The 13,897-nt window shown below is 48.5% G+C and overlaps 1 protein-coding gene across 5 annotated transcripts in view; it reads left to right on the forward strand.

Annotated features, from left to right (window-relative positions):
• The window catches only part of NELL1 (neural EGFL like 1), a 1,178,134-nt gene that overhangs the window by 242,766 nt on the left and 921,471 nt on the right, over positions 1-13,897 (forward strand). For all 5 annotated transcript variants that reach the window (XM_068260436.1, XM_068260433.1, XM_068260432.1 and 2 more), the window contains one exon: positions 403-553. In XM_068260436.1, coding sequence (XP_068116537.1) covers positions 403-553 — 151 coding nt within the window. The remainder of the gene's footprint in view (positions 1-402; positions 554-13,897) is intronic.

The following is a 13,897-nucleotide window of genomic DNA, read 5'->3' on the forward strand; positions in this document are numbered from 1 at the left end:
AACTGCAGTATGCCGGGTTCTCTTCATGACTAACACCAACCCACACACAACTGGCTTCTGGTCATAGTGTCATTACCTTATCTGCAATAGGAAGCTTTCTGTTATTTGCATGCTGAGATAAGCTTGTTTCTATAGCTAATAAAACAAAACCACAACAAAAAACCTTCCCAGAATCCCACTGGCACTGCACAGTTCCTGCAGTTAGGGAAAGGCGCCCAGACCAGGTAAAAAGAATTGAAGGACATATAGCGACCTAATTTAGAAATAAAAGTGGGTGTTTACAGATCTATTTGGGGCAATAATTAATTTTTGGGGGGCAATTTTGTAATTTAGGATGTTACCCCCTTTAAATGTAGCAGAGATGGCATTCCTTATTATTTTTTTGCTTTTTGTTGCTTGCAGATGTGGAGCGGGAGATTCACGCGGCGCCGCACACCAGCGAGAAGGTGATCCAGCTATTCCGGAATAAGAGCGAATTCACCTTCCTGGCCTCTGTCCAGCAGCGGTCCTCCTCCTCCGGCGTCATCCTCTCCATCCGCGAGATGGAGCACAGGTAAGACCACGGACTCTCCTCCCTTCTTCCTCCCTTCCACTACCCCCCTCCCCCTCCTCCGCTTCACTATCTCCTAAATGTCATCTCCCTCCTGCAAGGAGAAAACCGGACAATTCAAGTGCAGCGCGGCGCCCCGCTGTGACAATCTAACACAAAGCGATGCTGAGGGGACCGGCTCTATGGGGCACCATTTCTGCGGAAAATGGAAGGTCATCGATCTGCCGGTGACTTCTGTCTAGCTGGGAAGGGGTCAATGCTGCTCCGTTTTTTGCGAGGGAAGCCAGGATGATGACGAGAATGATTTACAGACTATCAACGAGATGCTGTTCATTGAATTGATGCTAATTTTAGATTGCTTGGGTATGGGCCAATCAGAAGTCAAAGCTGCTGCTGCATTTGATTGGTGCATTTCCAAACTGCATGTATTTGCATGAAATTAGCTAGCATCTCATTGGCCAGAGCACATGTTTCTGCGCTGCCTGTCACATGAGTTGGGCGCCGGGTTGTGTCATTTACATAACTTCTATTCTACTATGCACTTACCTGGCACCCATTCCTACTTCAACCCTATCCTCCTAGTGCCTGAAACTTCCTCTTGTCCCCCAACCTGGTGCCTAGCACTAACCCTCTTCTAGTGCTTAGAGGAAACCTTAACCGAGAGCGATATGGATATTTCCTTTTAACCTCCCTGGCGTTCTATTAAAGATCGCCAGGGGGCAGCGCAGCGCTATTTTTTAATTTTTTTTTTCAATCATGTAGCTAGCCTAGCGCTAGCTACATGATGCCCCCCTCCCTTCCGCATCCCTCCCACCCCTCCGATCGCCGCCGGCGCTGTAAGCCATAAGGAAATCCCGTTCTGAAACGGGATTTCCTTTAGGGCTTCCCCCGTCGCCATGGCGACGCACGTCGTGACGTCATCAACGTCGGCGACGTCACAGGGAGACCCGATCCACCCCTCAGAGCTGCCTGTCACTGATTGGCCAGGCAGCGCACGGGGTCTCGCCTGGGGGGGCCCTGCATCGTGGCGGGCATCGGCGGCGGGCGGCGGCGATCATGTGAGGCACGCAGCAAGCAAAGTGCTTGCTGCGTGTTTAAAAAAAAAATTATTCAAATCGGCCCGGCGGTAATGGACGTATTAAGTCGTCCATACCGCTAAGGAGGTTATACAATACCAGTTGCTTGTCAGTCCTGCTGGTCTGGCTGCAGTAGGGGCTGAATTGCACACCTGAAACAAGCATGCAGATAATCCAGTCGGACTTCAGTCAGAGCACCTGATCTTCATGCTTGTTGAGGGGCTGTGGCTAAAAGTATTAGAGGCACAGGATCAGCAGGAGAGTATTATTTTAAAAGCAAAAATCCATATCCTTCTCAGTTTAGGTTCTCTTTAAAACTAACCCCCCTCTCTCAGGGCTGGTTCTACACTTTCTGCTGCCTGAACCAAACTTTGGAGGATGCGCTGCACCCCTGGCCTGGTGCCAGGTGGCCGAAACTGGTCTAAATGCCGCTAGAGTTGGGCCGAACGGTTCGCCGGCGAACGGTTCCTGGCGAACTTCGGTGGTTCGCGTTCGCCTCCCGCAGGCGAACGTTTGCGGAAGTTCGCTTCGCCCAGTTCGCATCAAAAAACAAAATTTTTACCCTCCATTTCACTGTCAGCAGACATGTTATGGTCAAACACACTGCTTGAGGACCCACCCTCCCTTCAAAGCTAGGTCTTTTATACCATTTGACTCAGTTGTCTGCCTACACTAATTAGTTATGGGACAGCTGCTACACTCTCTGCTAGTGAGATTTTAATTGGCCTCCCCTCCTCCCTCCTCCCTCCTCCCTCCTCCCACCCCCCACCCTTCAACCCTTCAACCTATTCCCTCCTCCCTCCGGGAGGAGGGTGTCTTCTGGCAGGGAATTATACTTTTTTAAAAGCCAGTATATATCATACCATAGCTGGGAATCGAACCCAGATCACACTGCATGGTGGACACATCAGTGCATCACCCTAAGCACTGTACCACTACAGTAGTAAGTGAAGCTACGGTAAAATGTACCATTAATGCTCAATGCAATAGAACCATTAGGTTGCTTAAAGGAGAACTGTAGTGAGAGGTATATGGAGGCTGCCATATTGATTTCCTTTTAAGCTATACCAGTTGCCTGGCAGCCCTGCTGATCTATTTGGCTGCAGTAATAATAATAATTATAATCCAAACATTTGTATAGCGCTTTTCTCCTGTCAGACTCAAAGCGCTCAAGAGCTGCAGCCACAGGGACGCACTCAAGAGGCCACCCTGCAGTGTTAGGGAGTCTTGCTTTGAACTCCTTACTGAATAGGTACTTGACCTAGCCAGGATTCGAACCCTGGTCTCCCATGTCAAAGGCAGAACCCTTAACCAGTACACTATCCAGCCACTGTCGTGTGAATCCCACCAGAAACAAGCATGCAGCTAATCTTGTCAGATCTTACAAAAATGTCAAACACCAGATCTGCTGCATGCTTGTTCAGGGTCTAGGGCTAAAAGTATTGGAGGCAGAGGATCTGCAGGATAGCCAGGTAACTGGTATTGCTTAAAAGGAAATCAATATGGTAGCCTCCATATACCTTTCACTACAGTTCTCCTTTAAAGGGAACCTTAACTGAGAGTGATATGGCTGTTTCCTGTAAACAATACCAGTTGCCTGGCAGTCCAGCTGATCTTTGTGACTGCAATAGTGGCTGAATCACACCCTGAAACAAGCATGCAGCTAATCCAGTCTGACTTCAGTCAGAGCACCTGATCTGCATGCTTGTTCAGGGGCTGTGGCTAAAAGTATTAGAGACACAGGATCAGCAGGCGATTCAGGCAACTGGTATTATTTTAAAAGGAAAAATCCATATCCTTCTCCGTTTAGGTTCCCTTTAAGGATTTGTAGCATAAAAGCCAACTCACATTGGCTGGGATTCGAACCTGGGTCTCACTGTATGGTGGACAAGCACACTATCCACTATACCAACTGAAGCTGGCCTGAAATTGCTGGCCTGAAATTGCTGGCCTGAAATTGCTGGCCTGAAAACAAGCTGCATCACACCCTGAAACAAGCATGCAGCTTGTTTTCAGGCCAGCATTTTCAGGCCAGCATTTTCAGGCCAGCATTTTCAGGCCAGCATTTTCAGGCCAGCTTCAGTTGGTATAGTGGATAGTGTGCTTGTCCACCATACAGAGAGACCCAGGTTCGAATCCCAGCCAATGTGAGTTGGCTTTTATGCTACAAATCCTTAAAGGGAACCTAAACGGAGAAGGATATGGATTTTTCCTTTTAAAATAATACCAGTTGCCTGAATTGCCTGCTGATCCTGTGTCTCTAATACTTTTAGCCACAGCCCCTGAACAAGCATGCAGATCAGGTGCTCTGACTGAAGTCAGACTGGATTAGCTGCATGCTTGTTTCAGGGTGTGATTCAGCCACTATTGCAGTCACAAAGATCAGCTGGACTGCCAGGCAACTGGTATTGTTTACAGGAAACAGCCATATCACTCTCAGTTAAGGTTCCCTTTAAAGGAGAACTGTAGTGAAAGGTATATGGAGGCTACCATATTGATTTCCTTTTAAGCAATACCAGTTACCTGGCTATCCTGCAGATCCTCTGCCTCCAATACTTTTAGCCCTAGACCCTGAACAAGCATGCAGCAGATCTGGTGTTTGACATTTTTGTAAGATCTGACAAGATTAGCTGCATGCTTGTTTCTGGTGGGATTCACACGACAGTGGCTGGATAGTGTACTGGTTAAGGGTTCTGCCTTTGACATGGGAGACTAGGGTTCGAATCCTGGCTAGGTCAAGTACCTATTCAGTAAGGAGTTCAAAGCAAGACTCCCTAACACTGCAGGGTGGCCTCTTGAGTGCGTCCCTGTGGCTGCAGCTCTTGAGCGCTTTGAGTCTGACAGGAGAAAAGCGCTATACAAATGTTTGGATTATAATTATTATTATTACTGCAGCCAAATAGATCAGCAGGGCTGCCAGGCAACTGGTATAGCTTAAAAGGAAATCAATATGGCAGCCTCCATATACCTCTCACTACAGTTCTCCTTTAAGCAACCTAATGGTTCTATTGCATTGAGCATTAATGGTACATTTTACCGTAGCTTCACTTACTACTGTAGTGGTACAGTGCTTAGGGTGATGCACTGACGTGTCCACCATGCAGTGTGATCTGGGTTCGATTCCCAGCTATGGTATGATATATACTGGCTTTTAAAAAAGTATAATTCCCTGCCAGAAGACACCCTCCTCCCGGAGGGAGGAGGGAATAGGTTGAAGGGTTGAAGGGTTGAAGGGAGGAGGGAGGAGGGAGGAGGGAGGAGGGAGGAGGGAGGAGGGAGGAGGGAGGAGGGAGGTGGGAGGTGGGAGGAGGGAGGTGGGAGGAGGGAGGTGGGAGGAGGGAGGTGGGAGGTGGGAGGTGGGAGGTGGGAGGTGGAGGAGGGAGGTGGGAGGAGGGAGGTGGGAGGTGGGAGGAGGGAGGTGGGAGGTGGGAGGAGGGAGGTGGGAGGTGGGAGGTGGGAGGTGGGAGGTGGGAGGTGGGAGGTGGGAGGAGGGAGGTGGGAGGTGGGAGGAGGGAGGAGGGAGGTGGGAGGAGGGAGGTGGGAGGTGGGAGGAGGGAGGAGGGAGGAGGGAGGAGGGAGGAGGGAGGAGGGAGGTGGGAGGAGGGAGGTGGGAGGAGGGAGGTGGGAGGTGGGAGGTGGGAGGAGGGAGGTGGGAGGTGGGAGGAGGGAGGTGGGAGGAGGGAGGTGGGAGGTGGGAGGAGGGAGGTGGGAGGTGGGAGGAGGGAGGTGGGAGGTGGGAGGAGGGAGGTGGGAGGTGGGAGGTGGGAGGTGGGAGGTGGGAGGAGGGAGGTGGGAGGTGGGAGGTGGGAGGAGGGAGGTGGGAGGTGGGAGGAGGGAGGTGGGAGGTGGGAGGAGGGAGGTGGGAGGAGGGAGGTGGGAGGTGGGAGGTGGGAGGAGGGAGGTGGGAGGTGGGAGGTGGGAGGTGGGAGGTGGGAGGTGGGAGGAGGGAGGTGGGAGGAGGGAGGTGGGAGGTGGGAGGAGGGAGGTGGGAGGTGGGAGGAGGGAGGTGGGAGGTGGGAGGAGGGAGGAGGGAGGTGGGAGGTGGGAGGAGGGAGGTGGGAGGAGGGAGGAGGGAGGTGGGAGGAGGGAGGTGGGAGGTGGGAGGTGGGAGGTGGGAGGAGGGAGGTGGGAGGAGGGAGGTGGGAGGTGGGAGGTGGGAGGAGGGAGGTGGGAGGTGGGAGGTGGGAGGTGGGAGGTGGGAGGTGGGAGGTGGGAGGAGGGAGGTGGGAGGTGGGAGGAGGGAGGTGGGAGGAGGGAGGTGGGAGGAGGGAGGAGGGAGGGTAAAAACTCCCTAGCAGAGTGTGTAGCAGCTGTTCCATAACTAATTAGTGTAGGTAGGCAAATGGTATAAAGGACCTTGCTTGGAGGAGGGAGGGAGGGTGGGTCCTCGAGCAAAAGTGTATTTCACTCAATTAGGTGTGACTCCAGGCATTAGAGCTTTTGAAACATGTTTTCTATCATTTTTGCAGTGTATAGAATTTTTTAAAGCTTTGAAAGTTCGCCTCCCCATTGAAGTCTATTGCGGTTCGCGAACTTTTTCGCGAACCGAACCTTTCGCGGAGGTTCGCGAACAGGGTTCACGAACCGAAAATCGGAGGTTCGGCCCAACTCTAAATGCCGCCCCCTAGATTTTGCCGCCTGAATCCATCTATTTACTCTGTACAGTGCTGCGATCTACGGCAGCGCTGTACTGGGGACAGCAGTGTGACACGGCTGTCCCCCTGGGAGGCAGGAGAGCAATCCGCTCTCATAGGCAGAAGCCTTTGACTACCGTTTGCTGCCATAGGCTGGCTAGGGGATGGAGGGAGATTAGGTAAAAAAAAATAAAAACGTATTTATTTAAAAATTAAGCAAATAAATATGTAACAATTAACATCCAAGCACCAATCAGAGCCCACTAACAGAAAGCTCTGTTGGTGGTCAGAAAATGGGGGGTGTGACTTGTGTGCTGAGTTGTACGGCCCTGCAGCAAGCCCTTAAAGCTGCAGAGGCCTAAATTGGAAAAAAAAAGTAGCCTGGTCACTAGGGGGTGTAAGCCTACGGTCCTCAAGAGGTTAAATGACTAACTCGTTGCTGCAACAAATGTAGGTGTAAAACTATGAATGCCTTATGTATATATATGAAAAAGAAAATCAATGGGGCAGAGATACAGATCACCTGTGTCCGCATGTAGGACACGGTGATCTCTACTAACACGAATGAATGCCCAGATTACGCTCTTCTTCCTGGTACAAAGAGGCTGGAATAGCAGCATTCTCATTATCCGCATTTCCTGTGGATGGTTTGATTTCTCATTGTCCGAGTTACAGTCAATCAGTCGCACTGGTTCTGCCTCTCTGTACCGATCAGCAGAGGACAATTTGCGGATGTATTCATATTGGCAGGGTCAGGGCCGGGCCGAGGCATAGGCTGGAGAGGCTCCAGCCTCAGGGCGCAGTGTAGGAGGGGGCGCACAATTCATTCAGCTGTCATTCCTAATTGTGTATGAAGCAGAAAGAAATAAGAAAAGGGGATACATAGCAGTGACAGCAAGCCAGATAACTAGATATTAAAATGTTGGGGAGGTTGCGGGCCCTGTGGCACTCTTAGTCTAATAGCAATCAGTGTGTGACGGCTGGGGTAGGAGGGATGGAGATACGCACTTTGGTGTCTCAGCCTTGGGTGCTGAAGGACCTTGTCCCTGCTCTGGGCAGGGTTCACAGCTCCTGCCATTCAGAGAGCATGCTTTAATGTCTGCATCATATTTACAATAAATAATTGGCCTTGTACAATGGCTAGGGATGAGCAAGCAGAATCAGAACAGTCGCAAGTTCTGATTTTTTTTGCATCGGAATTCGGCAGTTCCCAGCAGGCTTGGATTTACATCACAGGAGCCTATAGGCACCTTAGACTTCACCCACCATGAACCGACAAACCCCCGCCGTTCTGCACCGCAAGTGTGCTGGCTGTCCCTTCTCCCTTTCCTTGCTTGTCATAGGTAGCTACAGGTGCCCCTTACATTAGGTAGACAGTGGTGCCCTCAGTATTAAGTAACTAGTGGTGCCCCTGACTGAAGGGAGAGCTGGCCAGTGGAATGTCAAGAGCTGGTTGAGTAACGACTCATTTTTGCTCTGCTCAGGACATTGTATAGAGAAGGAGGAAGGGAGGCGCTGGAGGAGGGAAGTGAGTCCCATTTCTATCATCTGGCGCCTATAGGCATGTGCCTACAGTGTCTTATGGTAAATCATGCCCTGGTTTCGAGTAGCAATGTGAATCTCGGAAATTACTTTGTTCCGAATATTATGGTTTTTTTTTAAAGAGACACTGAAGCGAAAAAAAAAAAGGATGATATTATGATTTGTATGTGTAGTACAGCTAAGAAATAAAACATTAAGATCAGATACATCAGTCTAATTGTTTCCAGTACAGGAAGAGTTAAGAAACTCCAGTTGTTATCTCTATGTAAAAAAGCTATTAAGCTCTACGACTTTCAAAGTCGTGGAGAGGGCTGTTTTCTGACTTTTATTATCTCAACTGTTATTGAACTATTTACTTTTTCTCTGCCAGAGGAGATGTCATTAGTTCACAGACTGCTCTGAAAGAATCATTTTGAATGCTGAGTGTTGTGTAATCTGCACATATTATAGAATGATGCTATGTTAGAAAAAACACTATATACCTGAAAATAAAAATATGGGAATATTTTCTTTGCTGCTAATCTTCTAGTAATTATTCATAGTACACAACCAATTCATTATATCATATATTTTTTTTGCTTCAGTGTCTCTTTAAAGACATTTTACGTACATGGAAGTCAACAGCACTGATTTTGCCAGGGCCGGCCCGCTCATGAGGCGGGGTGAAACTTTTGCCTCAGGCGGCAAATTTCCAGGGGCGGCATCCGCCTGTCCGTGCGGGGAGCCGGCCGCCGAGCTGGAGGGGTAGCTGGCAGGACGGGGGTATTGGGCCTAGCGGCGGGGAGGGGGGGTCGGACCCCCCCCTCCCTCGCCTGGGTCCCCCGTCCTCCGCTCCCCTCCAGCCTTACATAGAAGCAGCCGCTATTTGTAAGAGGCACGGGCGAGGAGGACTCACCTCTTCCTCGATCCAGCGTGCTCTCCACTGCTGTCACTTCCTGCAACGCTGCAGGAAGTGATGTCAGTGGAGCGCACGCTGGGAAGAGGTGAGTCCTCCCCGCCAGTGCGTCTTACAAATAGCGGCTGCTTCTTCTATGTAAGGCTGGAGGGGAGCGCAGTTCGGGGGACCCAGGCGAGGGAGGGGGGGTACAACCCCCTCCCCGCCGCTAGGCCCAATACCCCCGTCCTGCCAGCTACCCCTCTAGCTCGGCGGCCCCCCAGAGCCCCCCCCCCTCCAGAGGGGGGGGGGTGGCGGCGGAAATTTTTTTTTTGCCTCAAGCGGCAAAAAGTCTAGGGCCGGCCCTGGATTTTGCGGTTAATAGTAAAGCCCCCCGTACATGCTATTGTCACCCGATTTGCTGCGTATGTTAGAGAGATCAGTTGGAACATGGTAAAAAGGATTTTACTTTATCGAAAACGGCCATATAGTTTTTTGAGCAGCAAAGCCTCCCCCTTTCCCCCAGAGTTTTTGTTTAATTCATGGACAAGGGTCCCTTCTCCATCTCCAGTGCCCAGGAGGAGCTGAAGTATAGGCCATAAGGGGGGGGGGGTCATGGGGGCATCTGGGGGTCTCCTTTTAACAATGAGACCCCCAGATGCCTGCTCCACCCCAGGTGAAATGAGTATAGTGGTACTGAAGCACCCATTAGCCATTTCCACACAGAGTTAAAAATGAAATAAAATTGTAGCAAGAGAAGTATTTATACCCTCGACCTTGATTGAAGATCCCCAACAAACTCTTGCACTCTTTACAGTAACTTGATAATGTCTGAGGGTTGCTATAGCTGTAATTCAAATTACAACCTATGGGCATGCGTGGCGCCCCCAAATTTCCCTGTGCTGCCTTGCAATACAGCATCTTTAAATGTGCCACCGGAGGCCCCCCATAGTGCCACATAGTATAGCACTGCACCACTTAACGACCGCCTAACGCCGATAGGCGTCGGCGGGTCGTTAGTGGTATAGCATGGAAACGGCTGCTCGATCGAGCGGCCTTTCCATGCTAGTTCACGGAGACTGCCTCCGTGAACAGTGTGCGAGCCGCCGATCGCGGCTCGCACGCATAATGTAAACATCCGGGGAAGAAATCCCCGCTGTTTACATCACACGGCGCTGCTGCGCAGCAGCACCGTGACGTAGATCGGCGATCCCCGGCCTCTGATTGGCCGGGGATCGCCGGCATCTGATAGGCAGAAGCCTATCCTATCAGGCGCAGGACGGAACTCCGTCCTGCGCCGCTCACAGGGTAAAGGAGAGGGAGGGAAAGCCAGGGAGGGCGGAAAGCGCTGCGGAGGAGGGCTCTGAAGAGCCCCCCTCGAAAAGTGCAGGTAGCCGGCGGCGATCAGACCCCCCCCAGCAGGACATCCCCCTAGTGGGGAAAAAAGGGGGGAAGTCTGATCGCCCTGGTACATACGTGATCGGTGCTGCGGGCTGTAGAGCCCACGCAGCACCGATCACTGCACTATCCCCTGGTCCTTAAGTGGTTAAGTGATACAATGCTAGCGCTTCAATTGATTCCTGAAATCTTAACGAGATTGAGTGTTCTGCATGGTTAAAGACACAATCGCTATTAAATTGATTGATTGGGAACGGATTGATTGTTTTTTCATAAGGAGCCATTATCGACTTGTGTGGCTAGCCTGAAGTCTCCTGGGAGAAGTATTTGCATTAGGTCACAGCAAGGTCAAGCAGTGAGTCAGCACTGTCAGCAGTCACAGCTCTTCACTGAAAAAGTCCTAGTAAAAAATAGTCGTTTTCACCCTAAAACAGCATGACTTGTACAAATAAAGATGTGTGGAATTCTCATTGAGAGGGAAAGTGCAAATTTCACACTGCTCTCTGTAATGATCTGCTCTGCTGTCTGCACAGGCAGGCAGCTTTTTGACCATTTTTCAGGTCTGTATATGCTGCAGGTCCTGGAAAGGAGACCTGTCTTCACTCTGCAAGTTTCAGAGTTGCTGTTCTGGTGAGGGATTTGCATTCACTTATCTGGCTATTGATAGCTCTGCCTCTCTTAAAGGCTTGCAGTATAGATACCATTTCCTCCCATAATTCCCTGATGGTCATAAATGTTTGGTTCTGCTGGACTTACCTTAACCCCCAGAGACCCAGTGTTGTAATATTACAACATCACATTTAAGGGTACAAAAATAAACCCTCCCCCATTTTTTTTCTTTTTAAAACTTCATGTACATTACTAATAGAACCTATTGTTCAGTTCTGCAACACCATTGGATGGTTGAATGTGTAAATAGGTCTGTTTATCTGGCCATGAAGTCATACAACCCGGGTGCCTGCTTTGAAGTACATCATCTTGTTGTTTTGGACGGGATACATCAGGACTAAAGTAAGTAAAAAGCTTGAAATATTTTTTATGTGATCATTAATATGTGTAGATCATGCAGATTTTATGACATCATTGAATATACTGATTTTAAGAGATTTAGAGCTGGTTATTTCTATGTTGTAATTTTACAACAGTGGGTCAAAGTGATAGCAAGATTTTGTCTGCACTTTAAACTTGAGAAGGTGATAAATCTCTAGGAGGTGAGGATTAAAGTGTTTGCATGTCTAATTGAACAATAGGTGTACTTGATAGAAGTTGTGGAATGGAAAGTGTGAAGTTTTAGGAACATGTGAATCTTTGCATTAAAATAATTCGTTAATTTACTTTGTAGTTACTTAGCTTTTCTTTCAACTTTCAGAATGTCTGAAACCAAGAAAAACCAACTCATGTATAGTGTGCAGGATGTAATTGAGGCCATCCAGAAGGGGGACAGTGACTTGGAAATGCCCTTTGACACAGATTCAAGTGACGAAGAGGAATATGGAGTTATCGGTGAAGTGGACAAGGAAAATAAATTACCCGATGACCACCTAACTTCTGATGTTCAAATCATCCCAACAGAGGCAGAACATCCTGATGCCAAGACTGGGCCCCGTGACAGATATCGATGGCTGAAAAAGAATTTCATCTCTCCCAGTACTGATTTTTCTGGTCAGGATGTCAGTAATGATGTCCATTCCCTCTGCACACCACTGGAGTACTTTCAGAAGTTTGTGACAGAAGATATGATCAACGCTCTGGCAGATAACACAAATCAGTACAGTTTTCAGAAGATGCTAAACAGGAGAATGTTTCAGGCCCAGTTGGCATCTTCTCTTATCCTGATCGGAACGGCTGGGTCAGTGTCAGAGCGAGGGCGACCATCTGCAAGCCCAGTTTCATCAAGAGGGGGCACCTTGACTTCCCAAAAGAGGCAGTTTACAGATGATGGAGGTTCTTCAGCTGCCATGACAGCCAAAAAGTCAAATGCACACCCTCCAAAGGAAGTTTGCAAGGACATGATTGGACATTTTCCCATCAAAGCCGATAGAGGACGGTGCCGACACTGTGCAAAAGGCTATACCAACACACTTTGCAGGAAGTGCAATGTTCGCCTCTGCTTTTCAGAGCAAAATAACTGTTTTTGGAACTACCATAACTGAATAAATGAACAAATAAAACATGCACATATAGGGCTCGATTCACAAAACTGTGCTATGAAGATAGCACAAGTGCTATTTTTGCACTAGTGCTATTTCATAGCGTGGCCGTTTTTTCCCGTATTTGCGCTAACATGAAATTTTTTGATTATCGCTGATAGAAGTCAATGGGCGCTTCACAGGGAAAAATTTGCGTTTTAGCGCTAAGCGCAAAAAAATAACGTTTACACACAAACAAATTCACGTTAGTGCGAAAACGCAAAAAAAGGTGTGAAAAAGGCTGTGCTATGTGTTTTCATGGTTTAGTGAATCAAGCCCATAGTCTGGGTCCAATTTTTTTTATATGATACTCATTTTTTGTATTAAATTAATAATAAAAATTACTTTTTTCTTTATTATACTATTGTTGTTGTGTATATACATAAACTTAGGTGGGTTTTTATAAGCTGTAAAGTACAAATAAACTTTTAATTATTCCTTACATGTGTTCAGAGAGAGAGTGACACTATTGAAATTCTGCTACCTTACAGGCCCAGCGTTGCAATTTTACAACATCCTCCCCAAAAGTTACTAAAATGTCAAAATAAAAAAAAAACTCTGATTTAGGGATCACAAGCCTCCTATAACAACATGTGAACGTTAGAAAAAAATTGTTTACGTTTTTTTCTATATTTGGGTCTCTGGGGGTTAAGTTACAGCCCCTCTGCTAATTGTTTGTTAAATATTGTCTTAGAGTAGTTATCCTTGGGAGTGCACTAGCATTCCTTCTAGCGCAGTCAGGTTGTTTATTATCTGTATTGCCTAGTTCTGTCTTATCCGTTGTGATTGCACTTTCTCCAACGGCGGCTGACAGTGAATCACTCTGTCTGTTTGGATTGCATTCGCCCTAGCGGTAGAGGCGGTGGATCTTTCTGTATTCTGTCTTGGATTGTAAGCCGGAGCAGGGGTTGCTACTGGTTGCTCCATCTGTCTGTCTGTTGGAATCACATTCACCCTAGCGGTAGAGGTGGTGGATCTCTCGGTACTCTGTCTTGGAGTGTAGCCAGAGCAGCGGTTGCTACTGGGTTACTACTCTGTCTTGTCTCATCCGTGCGATGGTATTTTTGCCAGCGGTGGCTGACAGTGACTCGTTCTGTCCTGTTCCTAGATCGCATTCGCCCTAGCGTTAGAGGCGGTGGAACTCTCTTGTCTGAACCTTGGAGTTTAACCTTAGCTGCGGTTGCTACTGGTTACTACTTCTGTCTGTTTGTCTTGTCTGGAACGAACGCTTGCTGTTGTCTGGGTGAGGCAACCGATTAGCAAGCATTCGCGTTCTTTGTTGGTTTTCTTTTTTCGGGTTATATTTGTTAGTCAGGGTTGGTACGCTTTGTCGCTGTTGCGCTTAACGTGCGGTGACCGTGCTTGCACGCACTTTGTCGCTATTGCGCTTAACGTGTGGTGACCGTGTGTAGCTAGTCCTGTTTGTTCTTTTGTGTTAGATTACAGTTTAATTGGTTCTGTCTTTATTCTTCCTATGATCTGTCTTTACTCAGTCTTGTGTCTCTATTAGCAATCGCCATTCTTGCGATTGCTTTCTCACTTGGTCTTCGCTGCTGTGTGTCCACCGTCGCCGGGTGGCGACTAGATTGGTGGACATACACACATACATACATACATTCTGTCTCTGTGCTCAC

This window comes from Hyperolius riggenbachi, chromosome 11 (assembly GCF_040937935.1).
Source record: "Hyperolius riggenbachi isolate aHypRig1 chromosome 11, aHypRig1.pri, whole genome shotgun sequence".
Taxonomy (NCBI): domain Eukaryota; kingdom Metazoa; phylum Chordata; class Amphibia; order Anura; family Hyperoliidae; genus Hyperolius; species Hyperolius riggenbachi.